This window comes from Echeneis naucrates, chromosome 9, assembly GCF_900963305.1.
Source record: "Echeneis naucrates chromosome 9, fEcheNa1.1, whole genome shotgun sequence".
Classification (NCBI taxonomy): Eukaryota; Metazoa; Chordata; class Actinopteri; order Carangiformes; family Echeneidae; genus Echeneis; species Echeneis naucrates.
In genome coordinates, this window is record NC_042519.1 from 9458003 (window position 1) to 9478258 (window position 20256).

Here is a 20256-nt window from a genome sequence, read left to right on the forward strand (position 1 = left end):
CACAGAGAGAGACAGCCATCACTGCTTTGAAGTGTGAGCATCTGTGTGTGTGCGTGCGTGCGAGCGTGCATGCGTGCGCGTAGATGCACTTCATCTCTTGCCACGGACAGGACAAGTTGTTCTTATTTATTCTAGGGGAAAATAAAAATCTGTGTATGGATTTTATTTATTGATGACAAGTTTATGTTGTTTGTTGTCAAGCCAAAGAGCATCGGGGATTCATCAGGTTCAGTGGGGAAGCCATGTTCTTACAGGTCAACAAGCAGGTGAATGTCTCTTTGGCTCTCTCGTGCTCACACCAGCTCTCAGTGGAGCTGTGATGTGCGGGGCTCAAAGGGCTGCCCTGCTCCTGCTGTACCAGCAGTGTCACACAACGTCCCTCTAGTGCCTGACTGCCTGACTCTAGTCCCTTGTTGCAGCAGAGGATGAGGTGGCCATACATCATAGGCCAACTGTGTCCTCTGAGGCAGTGACAGACAAAGCCAACAGAATCAATAAAACCTTAGCTCTACTTCTCTGCACTCAGACCTCACCATGGCCTCCTTAACTTCTTCCCTTGTTCAAATTCCACTGCTGCCCCCCCCCCTCCTCCTTTTCACTTATCGTCCATTTTTCTCCCTCCACTTCTGTCTTTTCCAGGCTGACATCATTTATCTGTGTCTGACTACAACTTCTGTCAATATTATCTCAATCTGCCCTTCTGCTCAGCTGCAGGTGAACATGCCAATACACAGCGGAGCTGTCAGCCTTGACAGCCGATGAAAAAAAGAGAAAAGCACTTCAGAAAGAAAGAAAGACCAGGGCCCGAGGATTACTGAAGGCCATTCAGCTTGTTAGTGTAGAAGCACCTACATCAGACAAATGTAAGCTTAATTTTTTTCAGGGAGGGTGGGGACTTTGGCTGTGTGATTCAAGCTCTGGCAGGGTGAATGGTCCCCAAACAGACAGTTTAAATGATGGAGGGCCTTGTGTAGTACCCACAAACTATTTCAGACAGCAGAGGAAAAGCTATTAGAGAGATAGAGAGAGCACCGGGGAGTAGTTCACGGTAATTAAACTAGAGCGTCAATGTCACTGCTACCTGTTTATGACCTGAAAGTGTAGCAGTTTCCTGTGGTGAAGATGTTTGGCTTTCATTTATTACAGCCGATCACAATTATGAAGTCCTCCCACACAGGACTTGAATTTTATTTAGCAAAATTTGATTTTAATCTCAGTTAGGAATATTTGCCTAGAAAGAATTCTTTCAAGATGGTGTTATTTTGAAGCTGTAAAGAATTGATAAAGGTTTCAAATCTAAAATCCTATAATTTAATTCCAATAAATAATATCGTAAAGCCACAGCTTCTTCTGACCTTGAAATGAAACAGAAAAATGTGCATAAGCATGTAAGACCACTTTAGTGCCATAGTGATTTGTTCTAGTCTGTTGCCAGTAAACACTTGAAAGAGTAAGTTTTATTCTCCTTTTATCTCATTTGGTATGAGATAAAAAAAAAGAAAACAGAAAAAAACTATGGTTCCCCCTATCTTTTTTTTTTTTTTTTTTGCAAAATAGCAACTTTAATTTTAGGCAAATGTTTCGATTCAATAGAGTCTTTGTGAGAAATGTTGGACTAAAACTTTTCAATATTTATAGCTGCTTACAATAAAAAATGACGGTTGGAAATTATACAGCCACAGTTCATGTTTGTGCAATATGTGATACTATTGAGACTTGACTTGATTGCACCTTTTTAATCTCCAGTGTAATATGAATTCAGAGGAATCACGTTCAGCTGCCTACATCCACTAGGCTTCTAAAAAGGCATATGTGCAAACACAGAGCAGCCTTACATAAGAAATTGGATTTTGATATTGGCTCTGTGTGTGTGTGTGTGTGTGTGTGTGTGTGTGTGTGTGCGTGTGTGTGTGTTTGTTCTTGTTAAAGCCCTGCTTCACCTAAATCTGCAGGGTGTAAATGCAAGTGAACATGTGACAATGTGTGTCTAAGGTTATGAACACATATGCAGAGATGGTGTTATGTCTGACATAACACTTTAGTGTGCATGAAGTGACTGAGTGCGTTTGTGTGTGTGTGTTTTGTGTGTGCGTTGGCCACCCAGAACTGACTAAGGTCAATTTCTTGGACCAGCTGGGTCAACAGTATTATGCTGGGTCTTTTTATTCAGCAGTGAGGTATTGATCCTCCTCCATGTGTTTATTTGTGCGTATTTATGTGTGTCTGTGTGGGTGAGTGGAGATAAGCAGGGAGATGGGACAAGGCCAAGAAAAGGAGGCACATTCTGGAAGAGTAAATTTGACATAAAATCCAATCAATTGCTGCAGCCTGTTCTCAGTCGGACAGCGTGAACTGCTCCTTCAACTATAGAAATCACAAAGCTCACATGAGTAATCACACTGGTTCATGCATCTTGGCAGAAAACACAAACATCTCTTAATTCTTTTCCAGCAATCTTTTCCTGCAAAGAGACCTGCAGGAAGAGTTATGTGACAGTGAGTGCAAATACAAAAACCACACAACCAAATGCAGCATCCTCCATTTTGACCGGCTGACAAAAGGGCTGTCTTTTAAAACACAAAGGCTTTTTGATAATGATGAAATTACATGTCAACTCACACATGCACACACACATTCACACACACATTCACACACACACACGCAAATACAATCCCAAATGGCAGAGTGATGCTTATGCAAGGCCAAACATGATGCTGCTCAAATGTGGGGCCTTCAAAAAAATGTGCAGGCAACAACATCACACTGATAAATCAACATGAAAATGACATAGATGTGTTCAGCTGTAGCACCAGGTAGAATGAAAAAGGGATGTGTTGAAATGATACAGCGTATTGAGATGAGATGATTCACTTACACCTTGGTCACACCTTACAGATTACAGGCTTGTATCCAGCACACAAACAGAGACAAACACACCTATAAGGAACCTACAGAAAGCGATGTCCCTCACTGTGTTCCTAGCTGCTGATTACATATTATTACCCAGACTAAAGGGCGGATATCATTTCAAGACAAATTGGCACACCAAGAATCCACAGGGAAGTCTTCTGCAGTCATTATATCGCCACCAAACATGCCTCAACTGCAAAGAGGAATATTAAAATTTTTGTTCACAGCCAGCAAATTTTCTATAGGAGGTTTTAATACTTGTAATTGTGATGCTGTAGTTGCAGAGAGTTTTGGGGCAAAAGATTAACAATGAGAAAGCTGGAAAAGTGCAAAGAAGAAGAAAGTGGAAGATAATAAGAACAAGAGGAACGTGCTGACAGGAGCATAAGAAAGTGACGGACAGGCAGAGAACAGGAGCTGAGGCAGAGAAATTGGGTGATGTACTTGCATATCAAATGGATGCTCTGGCAGGATTGCACTGAGGTTATAACCTGCACCAGAACTATTTATTCAGCTCATCTGTTACAAAAATAAACCAAAACAAAACATATCTGCCCCTGGCTTTCCATTGGCAGCAGCCAATGGAGTCGGTTGGATCAGTGAAGCAGCAGTGCATGATGGGAACAGCATAGATGAGTCATCAGAAAAGCAGCCATGTACTGATGCACTTGCAGGTACACACATGCACACACACACACACACACAGAGGCTGCACAGGTTCACATCAATGTGGCCGTATAAATGGAAACAAGAGTTAAAGGAAATAGGCTGCAACTGGTTCAATTCATACACTCAAGCACTCAAATATTTAGAGCACTTAGAGATAGTATGTGGATTAGAGGTGTGAGCAGGGATGATGTGCAATGTGTAGGTATAGAGAGGCAGTGAAGTGAGTCAAGGTGAATATCAGAGCTGCTGGGCAAATGCCAGGAAAAGAGAAAAAGAGAGAAGTAAAGTAAATAGTGAGAGGAGACAGGTATGAAGTGATGGATGCAAAGAATAAGCGACGAAAAGAGGAAAATTCTAAAGACTGCACAACTTAAGAGAAATGCATGTAAGAGGTGGACAAGGCAAGCAGCGGAGGGAGGGACGGTGGGAGTGTTGGATGTTAAGAGTGAAGGAGAAAGACCGAGGGAGTTCAGAAGGGAGGCAACAAGGATACACTGTAAAGAGAGGGAGGGGGGAGAGAGAAGGAGCATGTTTATGAAGGAATGTGACTGTGTTCAGTGTATGGGAAATGGGACGAACTCTTTGCATCCTACCAGGTGTTAGAGAGGAGTGAGGAAGGGACCGGCAAAGAAAACCAGCAAGATTAGCTCCTAGATCTTTTCCCCTCCACCCCAGCACTGCTAGCTTGTTTCCTGCTGGAAGTGGTTTGTCTACAGTGAAGCACACAGCTCTGAGAGGCAGAGCAGAAAAGGCAGTGACTGTGACTGTGGGGGCAGGCAGGCTGTAATGGAGGTAAGTCACCCCAAACTGGGCTTGGAGGAAGGTAATGTGTCTTTGACTAGATGTACCAGGGGACCAATGATGGTACCGATTCGGGGCTCACACCCTTGGCACCTTTAAACAAGAATAAACTTAAGTGTCAGGAGCAAAACGCAAAGGTATGAGCATGTGCGTGTGAGTGTGGGTGAAGGGACGGCTGCTGTTACATTAAGTTCAAAGGAACAAAATGTAAATCAGGCTCATTTTAACACCATGCTGGATCATGTCTGTTGTTTGCATAGTTAAGCATTCTGACTGAACCAAAGTTCCTCAGCGGGGAGACAGCCCAAGTCTTTGGCTACTTTTAATACGCAAGCAGAATTTCAAAGTAAAAGCGTCTCTGAGTTTTAGTGCATTCCAACTCTGAATGAAATATTTGTTTATGACTTCTTCTTCTTTTTTTCTTTTTTTTCTTTTTTTTTTAACAGGAATCTGCCAATCGTGTGCTTTATTTTCATCACAGCCATTACTGGACAAACCATTGTTTTTAAACTAGAGAAATAATATGTTGAGGCATGGGGCTCTGCCTAAATGCTACACTATGCACAGCAATTTTGGGAAATAAATGACTCTGAAAACAGAGCCAGTTGTTATTAGTATAGTAGGCATTAATTAGGTGTGTCCATCTAGATATGCCCCACCCTGTGATTTTCTTAAGCAACTGGCCCCTCCACTTTTAAACCTTCTTCTGATTTTCATGTATAATTAATGGTAACACAGGCAGAGATCTTAATGGGGAGTCGTTTGCCCTTTGCACAACCTCCCAGTTTCAGCACTGTCACACCTGTGTAAACTGATGCATGTGCTGAGACATGCAGGGATTATGTCACCACAACAGTGCATTGTTCTGGTGACATGGTGGACTAGTGTGTTCAGGGCACCTGTTCAGGCACGTTCAGCTTTGCTCCTAAATGTATGAGGGAAAAATATGAGAGGCAGACAGTTGTGTTGACTGTTTTTTTATGTGAAATGCCAAGCTCTTTTAGTGAATGTGAATATTTTGACTGCTTTAGCATCTTTTACATTTAGCATTTTGTTAAGGGACTTGCAGCAGCATAGTTTCATATCTGCTGGTGTCTCTAACCACTGGAGCTGTCATGACCTGCTAAAGAAGACACTTCTTAAAATAACTGTCCCAGATAACCAAACATCCTTTCATGAGTGAAAGCTCTATGTCAGAGAAGTGATGCATCCCAACATTTTTGTGAGTCTTGGCTCATGATGATGTTACAGAGTTTTCAGTTTTGCCCAAATGATTCCCATAAACAACTTTAAAACAGAATTACCTGCAAATTTTATAAGAAGCAGCTGAATAAATGTGCATAGTGGCTGAATATCAGCTGTGATTTTTGTTAAGTTATAAGACCTCAAGCTGTTGTAAGAAGCATGAACGATTTCCTATAATAGTCAATTTAGCATTATGATGATAGAGGGCTTTTACTTTGGTGATGATCACGCCTATCGCCTGTGGTACATATTTCCAGCTGTTTTTAGAATGATATAGATACCTGAAAGTGATCTCATTGTGTCTTCTCTTACTCCCACATTACACCATCCACTTGGGCACGCACACGCACAACCACATACATGTAGCTACAGCAGATTAGGAGGCTGGGAGGATGGTTATGCTCCAAAATGACAACTTTATCAATGTCTTCAGCTTACGGGGTCAATAGGCCCCAATGCCAGAAGGCCTCATTCTTCTCCCCTTACTTATGTATGTCATTCCACTGTTATATGCTATTTAGCAAGAACATACAAGATAGACTTTAAAGATGTGGTGCAGTAAATATGTGAGAAATGCCAGTGTTGAACAAGTGCATACAAAACTTCTCTATACAATTGTAAGTAAAAAAGTCAGTATATTAAGCTACCGTTTAAACATTATGCATTGATATTAGAAAATCACCACAACCTGACTGAAAAACAAATCCTAAAACAGCAGTAACAGACAAGCGGTTACCAATATAGCAACAACAACAACACCTTCCTCGCTGAAAGCTAAAAAAAAATAGTACTAATGATAAACTGTCACAACAACAAAGATTTTATAACAATTTAAATTTCATATTTGTGAGGTTGTCATATCATGCATAAATGTCACAGCCTTTCCAAAACAAGTGACGGATAATGGAAAAGGTAAATATTCAGGGTTAATGGATGGACCATAATTGAAAAATGTCCAAAAATACTTCCATATTTTACAATACATTTACACTTGGTGTTTATAGAGTAGGATAAAAGCCTTTCGAATTAAATATTTTATGACTCAGGAGTTGGCCAGTGATCTGCTGTATCTAACCATAGACACACACAACTCCTCAGGGCTCTGCTTGAGTTTGAGGGAAAAGTGCAGGGACACACTGTGAGGTAATGATCATACTCGTAGGGGTGGATGCAGCTCAATTAAAAAAATCTAAAAGTGAATTCCAGTAATTTAATTTCAGGACTCCTTAAATTTATGAGCTTCAATTCCCATCCTTGATGCAGCGCTAAGGGCGTCCATTTAGACTCCATTAAAAATACATTTTCCTTTATACTCCAGCTGCCAAGGTTATGCAAATGTCTGTACTACAGGAACAGCAGTTGGAGGGTTGTACAAACCCAGTGACCAGAGCATACAACCTCCTTATCTGTGAAGACCCAAGGAGGCTGTTTGGTTGACCTGGGGTCTCATTTGGATGTACATAATCGTATCTGATGGTGATCTAATCTCAGCAGTGGGTCCTTCTCTAATACCTGCCTGAGAAGAAGCCTATATAAATATAAATATTTCGTTCACAAACACGTTGTCTTTCCATGTCTGTCTCCCTCTCTTTTTTCAAGTGTCCCTCCCTCTGTGTGCCTGGTAGTCCATCTCCTCACTCTGGGGCAGTAATGAGTGTCTGGTATTCTGCTCTTCAGCACTGAAGCCCCATTCATGCTCAATCTCCTTTACAATGCACTAAAAGGATTACCCAATTAGCTGCTATTGGATGCAATTGTGCGTGTGTGTGTGTGAATACATAAGTTTGTGTGTGCGTGCTTGGCCACAAGATAGATGTGTTAGCAGTGAAAGTGAAAGATGGATGGCTGTCTCTACCCCATACCTCACTCCCAGTTGATGTTGGGCTGGAGGCCACATTACTCATCTCAGCAACTCAGTCACAGTGAGTAAGACACAAGAGTGACTGAGTGAGTGAGTGAGTGTGTGTGTGTGTGTGTGTGTGTTTGTGTGTGTCACAGAGGCCCTGAAACACAACAGAGGATGACAGAGAAAGAGAGTACTACTTCTCAATAATTCAGCCTATTTGGATGTCATTTTCTGGAAATTTTCACTCTTCTGTCACACGCATGCTGCTTCTTATTCCTGTCACTTTAACTTTGTGAGTTCAAGTTCCACTCTGGGCAATGGGAAATGTTTGCCTCAGTGTGAGTGTGTGTGAATCACCAATCACTTTTCATTATCTAATGTGCTACATCACACCAAGAGGAATATGCTCAATGTTTTATATTTAACAGATCAAACAGCACAATACAGATGTAGTTAGACTGATGTCACCTCCACAATTAAAGAGACAATTCTTCAATCTTTTAAATAACAACATCAGCTCCATGGGTGAGACAAAACCAACAGTGATTTTACTTCCATATTACGCATTAGGGTCACAGTCCCATGTTGAGCCATGTGGTGAGCCAGCATGGATGTCATGTGTTAATGTAATGATGCCTTATATCAAAGATCACTCTTCAGTAGTTCACTTGATTTGAGTTCTGTCTGAATAGATAATTCAACTAAAAGACAATTGAATTATTTCCTTTCTTGTCAGTTTGCTAGTTTGTTTCATTTTGGGGTTTCTTTTTGGATCTTCACCCGTGGCAGAGGCTAAAAGTTAGTTCTCACAGAGCACAGCATTTCAGAAATACATTTTAAATTAAATAAGCAAAAATAAATATTTTGGAGGAGACTTTGCAATAAAATGCACATTTACTGATAAGTTGCATTAACTCCATGTCAAAAACAGGACAGGAGTGTAATAGGTTGACCGAGTACTATGCATACAATTTCACATGGACTCAAGGATGAACACAAACAAAGAACAATAAGCTGGCCAAGATTGACCCAAAAAACAGTGAGCCAGATAGATTACGAGTGCATCTGTTAAAAAATTACCATATACACAGTGAGAATTAAAGTGATGCCATCTGCCATCATTGTGGAGATACAGTGAGAATAGAGGAGAGTTTCATGGTCATTGTGAGACAGGTATAAATCCAGGACCTTTATAGTACACAGCCGCCTCCCACTGGCTTAGCTAATGGATTGTCTATACTCTGTGTGTGAGCGTGAGTGTGCAAGTGTGTGCCTATGTGTGAGTGGGCTGTGTGTGTGTGTGTGTGTGTGTGTGTGTGTTTTGGGGGGGGGGGGTGTCAGCTGGTCTTCTGCAGGACAGGGCTTTGTGTCAGGCAGGTCAGCTGGGCCTCAAAGGCTAAGACAACACCACACCCAAACCCACTGAGACACACAGACACACACATAGGCACACATGTCAGCCTGCCCAAAAACACAAACAAGTGCACACGCTCTTTTGTGCATACATTGAAAAAAGATGCAATCAGATATACACTTAATTGTATGCATATGTGTATGTATATGTATGTCCACACACCTGCACCCACCTCACCAAAGGTCTTAAATCATGCTGTCCAGTCAAAAGCTGTCAGGTCAGACTATTTGCACTGCTCATTCAAATTTGTAATTGTGGAACAAGAAAAAAAGAGTTTTTAATCACTTAAATATATCAAAATCAAATATAATTGAAATAGGCTGTTTCTCATAGCATATGAGTGGCGACATAAAAGTAAAATTGCAGGGTCACTGTTCAGACAAACATAGCTCGGGGTTCTGAGCAGGGCTAATCAGCTGAAGGGATGAGTGAATGGTACGGCTAAAAGAGATTAGGGTAGATCAAGAGAGATATAATATGTTACTTGATAAGTGTGTCGATTTTGTCAAAACACCCTATGGTAAACCATTTCTGCCGTTATGATGTAAGACAATGTAATCTTTCATGCCATTCTGTCTGCACATTTGAAAACATCCTAGCAAAGGGCCAGGCTGCATCCCGTGGTTCTTTTTCAGTTCAGTCTTAACGAACTGATTTCAGCATTGACTTTTGTGTGCTTCATCTGTAGCTGCACAGTGAGTCTGTCTTTTCTCTTCACATTAAGGGAACATATACGTTTACTTGTGGCAAAAATGGGTTGTAAGATTTACACTTGTTTTGTCAGCAGCACAGCTTAAGGGGCCATATCTTTCCTGATGTTGTTTGTTCATTTGGAACACAGTACCTTGTATATTTTCCTGTCATGATGTGTGATTGTATTTCATCCACAAGGCATTTTGTCACTCTGTGGGATGCTGAATGCTCTACTGCCTGAGAGAGACTTGTACTCTGGCAGTGGCTGTGTGAAAGTGTGTGTTATTTGTGTGGATGTGTAAAAGTGTGAGTCGGTGTGTGCATGTGTGAACAAATAGCATAAAGGAAAGATGGTAAATCACTATAAAACTGAAGCTCCACAGCCCTCTCATTGAGAGCATGAGTCATTTATTCAACACTCAAATATGGTCCTGGGCTGTTTGGGGAGAATACATCAACTGGCACACAAGAGTCCAAACAAAGAGCGGCACACTTCAACAGACAAAGAGCGAAAAGAGTGAGGGAAAGCGGGGTTTTTTTTCTCCTTCAGATGAAGCGTTGTTTGTTCAGGGTGGGTGCAGGGCACCGAGTGGGACGGATGGAGAGAGGGAGGGATGGAAGGAGGGAGGGTGGGAAGGATGAATGGTTATTACTCATTTAGTCGATGCACAAATGGGGCGGTGTCGGTGGGTGACAGTGGGGAGAGGAGGGCTGTGTGGGGGGGTTGGGGTGGGGTGTAAAAGATCTTTTGTGAAGGCAGGGAGTTAATCACTTGAGGCACACGCCGGTTCTATGGGAGCACATGTTGTACACCGATTCCCCCAAGGGGAGCGGGAGGTCCCAAAACACATCCTACCATCACACACACACACACACACACACACACACACACACACACACACACACACACACACACACACATACATTTACATGTCAGTTATAATGCAAAGCTTGGTACAGGCCTATTAGAAAAGCAGGAAGACCCACCCCCTCCACAGAACAGTTAGAAGACCCTCCTGGCTGTGGTGATGGTGTGAGCTCTGCATTTACTGCCATTTCATTCAAGGCCGTACACAAAGAGAGAGAGACACACACACACACGCCTCCCTTTTTGGTTTTCCTAGGACTGGCTAGATGACTCTGCAGAGGACTTGGTAGATATGGACACTTGGTTTGATCTGCAGTAAGTAAAATCTATTGTTTCATTAGTTCAGTCCTCTTCATGTCAGTGGTGGATGCTAATATCTGACAGTGATACTGAACACTGGTGTTTAGATTTAGTGGCAGACATCCAGCAGCAGCAGAGTAGAGGCAGTCACAATAATGTCAGGGACTAGTTACATCAGTGCCACAGGAAATGCTTTGCTTTGTACTCATGAAGATACAAATTTAATATCATATACGACTGCACAACATCAGCAGCTGCGTACTTCGTAGAAATTGTTTTGAATTTCTTCTTGAGCAAAACAGAAAGTCAAAACTGATGCTGTGCTTGAAGTTTTATTTTTGTGATTAGAAAGTTTCGTGCAATCCAGGACTATCTTTGCTCTTCCTTATTCTCCTCAAATAAACTTTCAACGTCTTCTGCCATAAACACTTTCCCCTTTGTATGCATGTTATTTGGTCTCACTTACTATCTCTTCTCTGCCATTACTCCTCTTATCATGAGACATCTGATCTTTATATGTCTCATCTCACTTATCAATGTTTTCTGGGAGATGAAAAGTGACAGCTTTGATCAGTGCACTCTCTTCCATTTATCATTTTCCCTGTCAAGCCTGCTCATCAAACACCTCTGAAAAATGACACTGACAGCTATGTCTCCTTACAAACATCATCCTGCAAATAATTATGGATTAGTCCCGAGCCAAATGCAGTGCACAGTAATATGTTTTTTTTTTTTTTTTTTACAGCAGCCATTAGTCCCAGGCTTTGTTCTGCTCTGGCTATTATAAAATGCTTTTCTGCTTGGGCCCAGGTGGTGAGGGGAGCCCACAAGCCCGATCAGCCAGTATGGGACCTTTTCAAGTCACTACCGAGGGGGGTTTTCCCCTGTGGGTTAAAGATCATGACTAGCAACATCTGGGGTCTTGTTGCCTTTAAAATAGAAATAGAGACAGTGGATAGAGAGCATCCTTGTGAATCTTTGAAATGTCTGTTCATCTAGTCATTATTTACCTATTAGCCAGGCACCCCATGAAAATATTTTATCTCTGTGTTTTTGTGTCCATCTACACAATGTTCAAGAAAAAGCAAATGCAGAATTATTGCATAGTGTTATTTAGATGGTAGCAGCAGCCAGGTGTTGAGCAGGCAGTAAGCGGCCTCATTGACAGTTGGTTAAGAGGAAGGAAACCAAAGGGTTACTGTATTTGTCAAATTCAACGGCCAGCCAATAAATCTAGACTCACAAAGTTAGGCAGGATGCCAGGATGGACTTTTCTTCATTTTGTTTATTTTGCAAATGTGGACACACCTGCCTCTGCACTGCATGACTGGACTGAAGAGGAAACAATAAAATGAAAAAAAATAAATAAAAAAATAAAAAAAAAAACTCTAGAAAACTAATAAGCATGGGCAGAAACTATTATATAGCTTTGTCCATTCTTGAAAAACATCTTCTGCATTTATCTTCTTTGTACTAAATGTGTGTTATTCCTCTCTTATCCTGCAGATGACTTTACTTTTCTGCGGTCATGAGTTGTGTCTTTGCCTCACTCCTGCATAACTTGACCAGTGCCACCTTGAGCTCACCTATGACTGAAGGACCATGGGTAGCGTCAGTAGCCTTATCAATGGCAACAGCCTCAACAGCAGACCCTGCAGGGCATCTGAACATAGGTTAAAAAAAGGGTCAAACCATCATAGAAAGAGTGGAGGCTGCAGCCTTGATGGGTTACTGACGTGTGGCTTCACTCAGGGATGCTCATGTACCACTCACCCCTCTAAAGGCCTTGCCCATTCCAGGTCAGGACGGAGCGAAGACTTCTTTTACATTAAGGTGAGCAAATGTGCTTTCGTGTCACAGCTATATAACATCATATCACGCTTCTGCTATAAAATCCAATGTTTATGCTGCTTCATACAAGGTGAGCCATAAACCGAGGTCAGTGTATCACAGAGAAGGATCAATGGAGCACCGAGGGAATAGAGACGGTGAATCAGATGGACGACTACAACCAAAGCTGCTGTTCATGTCAGGGAAAATTCCTGAGAGGGTGAGCATAATACTAATATTTCCTCTTTAATGCTTTCCTCTTAGCAAAAGAATGATTTAACATTTATGGGACATATTCTTTCTTGCAACAAGTCAGAAGGACAAATTAAATCTATATGTATCCTAATATAAACATTGGAAAGAGGTGGACATGTTATTTGTTCATCCAACAAACAAAGACAATGGTTCTCAGTTTCAATAAAGGAAATATGGGATGTAGTTGTGTCTCTTCTTGGCCCAGAGCAGTTGCCAGGCAACCAAAGACTCCGAGATGTCAATGCTTGCAGCAAAGAAGCAGTTCAACACATACATGTCTCTGAAATGGATTCATTCATTCAATTTCAATTTTGTTAATTAGTTTATTAGTTAGCAAGTTTTAAAAAGGTGCTAATGACAAATTTGGAGTCTTTTTGCCAGATTCAGACAGACTTTTTACCTCATTATTTCTGCTAAATTAAGATAATCTGCTGTATCTGTGAGACTCCTGGTAAGAAAACCGTTAGTTGTATCTCCTGATTTATTCTTTAAAAACACTAGATTTAAATGTAATTTTGGATTCTTATTATACATAACTTTGCAGTTCTTTAAGTGTCTGGCACTATTGCTTACTCTTATAAGCATTAAAAATCCTGCTGCATAACTACAACCGAATTCGAAATCTCACAGTGAAGTTTAGGATAAAACATGCACAGCAGGTGGTTTAATAGGTAGCAACTGCTCCATATTACCTGTGCTGATCCTTTCCATATTATTAATCACGCTCCTCCCAGATTAATGACCGAAGAATGCCTTGATCTTCTCAGTGAAGTCATTTCTGTGCCAGGAATATGAAAGCAAACTGAGACTCCCTCAATAGATCTTTATTCCTCTGGGGCCGGAGGAGGGTAGGGGAGAGGAATAGGAAGCAGCTTTAGGAGAGACAGAGCGGAGAATAAAGGAGAAAAGAGAGAGGGATTGAGGGCCAAAGAGAGTTTGAGGGATAGAAAGAGAGAGAAAAAGAAAAAGAAAAAGAAAGAAAAACAAGGCAACAACTCGCAGTCAAGTCAGGGAGAAGGAATGCTGAGCTCACAAGCTTTACCACTAACACTACAGCAGTAGCTCATATTATTAATATCACAGAGAGGGGCTATTCATCTTCACTCAGACAGCACATGGGGGAGAGATGCTGGTCACAGAGGGGAGGAAAAGAGGACAGAGAGGAGCAGAGCTATGTTGCTGCTTGTGACATTCTTGGACAACACAGATCTGGCATGTGGAGTATAAGTTCATCTTCGAAATGAGTTTTCTCCATTATGACAGTCTAGTGAATTTTATTTGCAACTACTGTTGTGTGGCTTTTAATCCTGTCAGCTTGTAGTAAAGCAATTCTGCATGCTTCAGTAACTCCATTTCTAATATGAAAAGACATGATTGGAAAATACATCTATCCCTTTAATTTGTACAGACTTCCACCACGTGACAATATTTATCTATCTCCAAGCCAGTCATTAGGATTTTCAAGTTTCAGACAGTGACTCATCCATAGCTTTTTTTTTTTTTTTTGCTCTCCATGACAGCAAAAGAGAACTTGCTTTTTGTGGTGCTGTCAGCTGAGAGAAGCCACTGAATATGAAAACAAAAACAGAGGAGAGCACCCCTGACTGCGTGTCATTTCACTCTTCCAGACCTCTGCTGAGAAGTCATTGGTCCGTTCCACTGCCTTCAAGCCTGTGATTCCCAGGAGTGTGTCCTCCACAGAGGCAGGCCAGAGCAGCCTGGACCACATCCTTTGTCCTCTGGAGAAAACAAAGAATCCCGACACTAGACAGACGCAAGACACCTTTTCAGGTCTTTGCCAATACATTGTCAATTTATATATACTGGTTAAACGTGGTCTAAAAAGAGATTGCTCAAGTTGAATTTTACTTTCAAGTACAATGTAATCTCTTTTCCTTTCAGGGACTCTTTCTGACTCTGGACGCAACTCTATGTCTAGCCTGCCCACCCACAGCACCAGTGGCAGCCTAAGTGCTTCCACAGGCCCTGTCAGTCACAGTGATGGCAGCTCAGCTCCCGCAAACAGTCTCAGCAAGGGAGTGCAATCCAGTTTGCCTTCATGGGTCACTGGGAATAGCGTCAACCTTGACTGTAGCTACAGGCCTGTTTTAAACAGCAGTGGGTCGACATCCAAGGTTAATGGGGATGTTGGCTCCCCACTTTCTACAGATGAGCCAAGCCCAGTCTCTGAAACTGCAGGTGGAATTCGATCCCCCATTACTACTGATGAGTCACTTATTGAACGTTTGGAGCAAAGACTGCTTGAGAGAGAGACCGAACTGCAAGAGCTACAGGTAAAAAGATGCAACAAAAAAGCTGTGATTTTTAATCAAGACCAGGCCTCATTTGTAGATCAGAGATAGTTTGATAAGATTTTTTTTTTTTTTTCCTCACGACAGGTGAGTTTTGAGGAGAAGGAAGCAGACACCTGCCAGCTGTTTGAGGACAGACAAAAGTACTGTGCTGAGGAAATGGAAGGACTGAAGCAGCGATGCTCCACAAACCTCCGGCGAGTGTCCCAAATGGCCGCAAAAGCCCAGCAAGCCCTCCAGCTGCAGGTCATCCAGCTCCAGGTTAGGCCTCATCTTTTTTAACCAGTCCCGTTAAGTCTGCTCTGGTGCGTTATTAAGTCTTCACCCTTTCCAGAAAATCAGGAACTTAATCTATAAATCATATTCAATATTTCAAACTTGGTAGGTGCACAGACGACACACACAGTGAACACTTATTACATAATTTTGTGAAATGAACAACAAACTCTTGTACAGACAGAGAAGGAGAAGCTTCAGGAGGATGCATTGAAGTTAACCCGAGAGAAGGATCTTGTCCAGCTCAAACTGAGGTCTTACGAGACCAACAGCACACAGTTGGCTCCAACACTTGAGGAAACTCAGTGGGAGGTGAGTTATGAGTTGTGTGTGAAATCAGATGGATTCGAAACATTGCAGCATACAACACAACCAAACTGGGATCGCCAACCATGGTGCTCAGGTGTGGAATCATGTTGGTTTCCCATCACCAGAGGGAAAAAAATCCATCTATCCATTCACTATGCTGCCTTTGCTGCCTTTTTAAAATCATGAGCACGACTTGCATCATTACAAAGTTTAGACATATTACAGATAGAGTTTTGTGGTTTTTAATCTCCATAATTGCCTCTGTACAAAACGCAGGTGTGCCAGAAGACAGGTGAGATCTCACTGCTGAAGCAGCAGCTGAGAGACAGCCAAGCGGATGTCAGCCACAAGCTCAATGAGATAGTCAGCCTGAGGGCATCGTTGAAGGAGATCTCTGCGAAGATGGAGATACTTCAGAAACAAAGCAAAGATCACGAAGACAAACTCCACTCTCGCACAATAGAAATTGAGGTAAGTCCTTTGGTAATTCTGTGGCAATGCACTGGAAAATGGAGTTCAAATAAGGAATGTGAATACAATGCCCACACACACTTTTACTTGGAAATTACACCTGCTATTATGTGCTACACTTAACTGCAACCTTCAGACCCTTAAATGTCGACAGTTTAGGAGATGTATGTAATCACAATCCAACTATTAGGGCATATCTGACACTTCAGATGATTAGGCCTCTCATATCAGTCAGAATAATCATTTTAATTGCTGCATGTGTTTTTCATTTTTAATTCAGGTTTGTCAAAATGAACTCCAGCGCAAGAAGAATGAGGCTGATTTCCTGAGAGAGAAAGTGGGAAAACTGGAGAAAGACATACAGGGAATGAAAGAGGACCTGGCCAAAGCCAAAAAGGAGAGGCTGCAACATAGTTTGCAACTTGAGGCCAATAACCAGACTCAGGCCTCGGAGAGACCTATGCGATGCTCGGACTCCCCTACCCAGGGAAAGGAGGAGAACAGGGAGCACATCTCCACAGAATCTCTCAAGAGTGAAGTAGAGCGACTGAAGCAGCAACTCAGGGAGGAGAAGGACACTCAAGAGAAGCTGGCCCACAGCTTTGAGCAGGAGAGGCAGACATGGAACAGGGAGAAAGACAGGGTCATCAAATACCAGAAGCAGCTCCAGATCAACTACCTGCAAATGCACAAGAAGAACCAGGACCTGGAGAGGATCTTGAAGGAACTGACCAGTGAAATGGAGAGCCGGACAGAGCTTGGCCTGGACATTGGCTACAGCTCAGGGTTACAAACATATGATGACGTTATTGCCACAGAGATTTAATTGAAGAAATCGCTCACGTGCTAAAAGTCACTGGACTATTTTGTTTAGTTTTTTTGCAACATCACAACTACAGGGGCTGAGTGACTAATTAGTATTTTTGCAAGGTTTATTTAATAGAATATGCATAATCTAGTGCGTTTGGAGTCCAAGACAGAAAAGAAGAACCAGAAAATTATGCTTAGTTCTTTTTGATGACACAGTTGCTACTTTTTTTTTTTAAAAAAGCAACTAAGCTATTTAATCTTCGAATGTGAAAATGTTTTATTTTTTTAACCACACTGTCTTATGATCACTATTCATTCATATCATGCACGTTTGCTCGCTGTTAATTCATACAGACGATAGCTGATTCACCTATTTGATGATTAATGTGTGATGTTAACACATGATAAGCATGATTGTGGTCGAACATCTGTCCCCTCTGTCCCTTCAGACAGTAATATATCATCTATTGTGAGTCCAGGTTTCTCAGGCTTCATTTGCTTTGCCCCTTGAATCCATTTTACTGTATCCATCCACAGGTCTTCTGCTCTGATGTCCACCATTGTAGAAAATATTTTCCACAACGTATATATGTTAAAGTCACATCAAGCTGTCATGTATTTCACCTTTACATTTGACATCAATGAAAATATGACGTATGGTGTTTAAATGCACACAGACAACAGAGCGAGTAATACAGTTTCATTAGATCATCTGTATGTTTTCGTCATTCTCTCTAAGTCTCTACTCATTTATTCAGCCATACCATACACAAAGACACACTCACATCATATTATTATATAATCATATTATATCCTAATGTCTCGTGAACAATAGACATTATAAACAATATATTTATATTCAGAATTGCTTAAATGAGTGCAGGAAATGAGACATAATTTACCTGTTTTAGACTTCTTTAACAAACATAAACAGAGATTAAATTTAAAACTCCACTGGCTCAGCGGACGGAGAATGCTTTAAGTAAACTCCATGCCCCATGTCTAAACTATGCAGATTATGAAAGGCTAACTATACTAGCAATATATCACAGAGCAGTGTATACCAGCCAGACACTGATAACAAAAATATATTCAGATGAGAATTCGGGAAATTACTTTGCTGTGTGTGTGTGTGTGTGTGTGTGTGTGTGTGTGTGTGTGTGTGTGTGTGTGTGTGTGTGTGTGTGTGTGTGTGTGTGTGTGTGTGCGTTTAGAAGGAGAGGGCTTAAAATTAGTGTAAAATAACAGCAAATATTTATGAGAAAAACTAAAAGAAAATGGGCAATCTCTTGGTAGTGGCTGTGTGTGAAATGACTGGCACTCTTCCATTTAGAGACAAACAATCACTCTCAACATCAGCCCTGGTCATTTTGGCTCTACTATTTTGGAGCTCTTCCACGTCCCACATTTAGAAGCAAAAGTTTAACCACAACACCCAATAAGGGGACATACATAGGCAATGCAAAAGTAGGGAGTGGAGACACAAACTGCTCTAGTCAAGAATGTGTGGCAGTCTCTGTAATGAGGCTGCTTGAGAATGCTCAGCGACTCGCCTTTACATTAAATTACCATAGCAGCTCAGGAGAAATTTGTAGGCAGGTGAGGTGCTGTAACCAGTGACATTCAAAGTCGAGTGTTTGATAAGTCTTTATTCCGGGCCCCAGCCACGGACAAAATTATCAAAAAGGGAAGACAAAAAAGGATAGTTGATGATGAAGCTATGGTAAAAGGTAGAAAAAGAATTCCTGGAATCCAATACAGAAAATAAAACCTGCACAGCCCGGGCAAAATATACCACGGTGAGTGGTCTGTGTGCTGGAATATTTGTGATCTGTGCATCACTGTTCCCTCTGACGCCTCTGCTGTGCTCTAAGAGAGTAAACTTTACATCATCTCAGTAAACACCCTTATTCACAGGGGTCATTTGTGCAAAACAAGAGAAAGAAATGAAAAGGTTTATGAATGGATGACTAACATTTGCTTCTCCTCATTACGAAAACTATCCTTAAATGCACTTTATGTTCATAGGAAGGCGGGTGAATAGTTAGCCTCTTTCATTTCAAGCAAAACAACAACCAAAACACTGCAGCTGTAAATCTGTAGAGATATTAAAGTTACAAAAAATGATTTATCAATATCTTGTTACTACTTATTACAAAACTTCACATGCAATTGCTGGATTTGGATTCAGAAATAAATATCAATGCTGTTATATATTCAAAGCTGCATTCTGCTCTGCTCTTTGTCAGTTCCTCATTATCATTTGCAATTCCTCTTGGACTTAAATAATAATGAGAAGATTGTTTTCTTCTCCCGTCTAATCATCTAATTTCGGCCCATTGATAGTGTTTCCTTCCTCATACAGCAGCTCCTTCCAGCTCAGCTTTGTCATAACTAAGCTGATTGGACGAAATCAAAACTGAAATCAAATTAAGGTCCATTGTCAGTGCGGGTGGCTCTGTCACTGACTTGAAAGGAGGACCACACAGAGGAGATAACACGAAATTCAAAGCCACTGGTTTGACACGAAAGAAAATAATACTGTCAGGTGAGTTGGGGGATGTTTCTTCCTCAAAAACAACCCTATACAAGAAACATCCCTTGTATAAATTAAACATGAACCTTGCTGCAATGCTTTCCTGCAATTTAAAAGCATACAGCCATTTTTCATATGCTTCAACGGAATACTTTGAAACATTTGATTTTAACTTTCATAAATCTTTTCCATAAATGTGTGTCAATTAAGGCATCTAATAGCAGCAAGGGGTTTGGGGCAGGTTACGATATGCCATCACTTTTAATGGACTGAATATATAGAGCTGTGGTCCAGCAGATGTCTCAGAATGATTGGACAGCAGTTAGGCACCAGTAAGAAGACAGTGGGTGATAATTTAGCCCTGCCCTGCAGTGACTTGATAATAATGCACTCATATCCTGCTGTGATTCTCCTCATCGCCTAACAGTCAAGCACAAAAGGGCCAGAATTCATTAGTGATGGGGAGACACATTTGCAAACCACGTGTTCACCATACAAAGAGGGATCTCTGGTTACATACTAATGGCAAAAAATTCATAAATTCAAAAGTTGCACTGTGATAGCAATAAATCACTGTTCTCCAATGAGTTTGGGCTTGATTCCATGGCTGGACCCTCACCTCTGACATAATAATAAATATTCTATACTGTTAAATAATAGATGAGTCAATAACACATCAGTTTCTACCTTGCCCTCATTCCTCATTACACA

At 41.3% G+C, this 20256-nt stretch overlaps 1 protein-coding gene across 2 annotated transcripts; it reads left to right on the forward strand.

The window, feature by feature from the left end:
- The first annotated feature begins 4069 nt into the window (after positions 1-4069).
- On the forward strand, positions 4070-19205 carry lzts1 (leucine zipper, putative tumor suppressor 1). Of its 2 annotated transcripts, none has more exons than XM_029511265.1 (9): positions 4070-4371; positions 12253-12579; positions 12668-12796; positions 14460-14622; positions 14734-15125; positions 15231-15404; positions 15600-15731; positions 16005-16199; positions 16480-19205. In XM_029511265.1, exons 2-9 carry the CDS (start codon positions 12349-12351, stop codon positions 17023-17025), a joined length of 1962 nt encoding a protein of 653 aa, XP_029367125.1. In that variant the 5' UTR covers positions 4070-4371; positions 12253-12348; the 3' UTR covers positions 17026-19205. The 2 variants fall into 2 exon arrangements, with proteins under 2 accessions (XP_029367125.1, XP_029367126.1); XM_029511266.1 differs by lacking the exon at positions 4070-4371 and adding an exon at positions 10361-10761.
- Positions 19206-20256: the final 1051 nt, after the last annotated feature.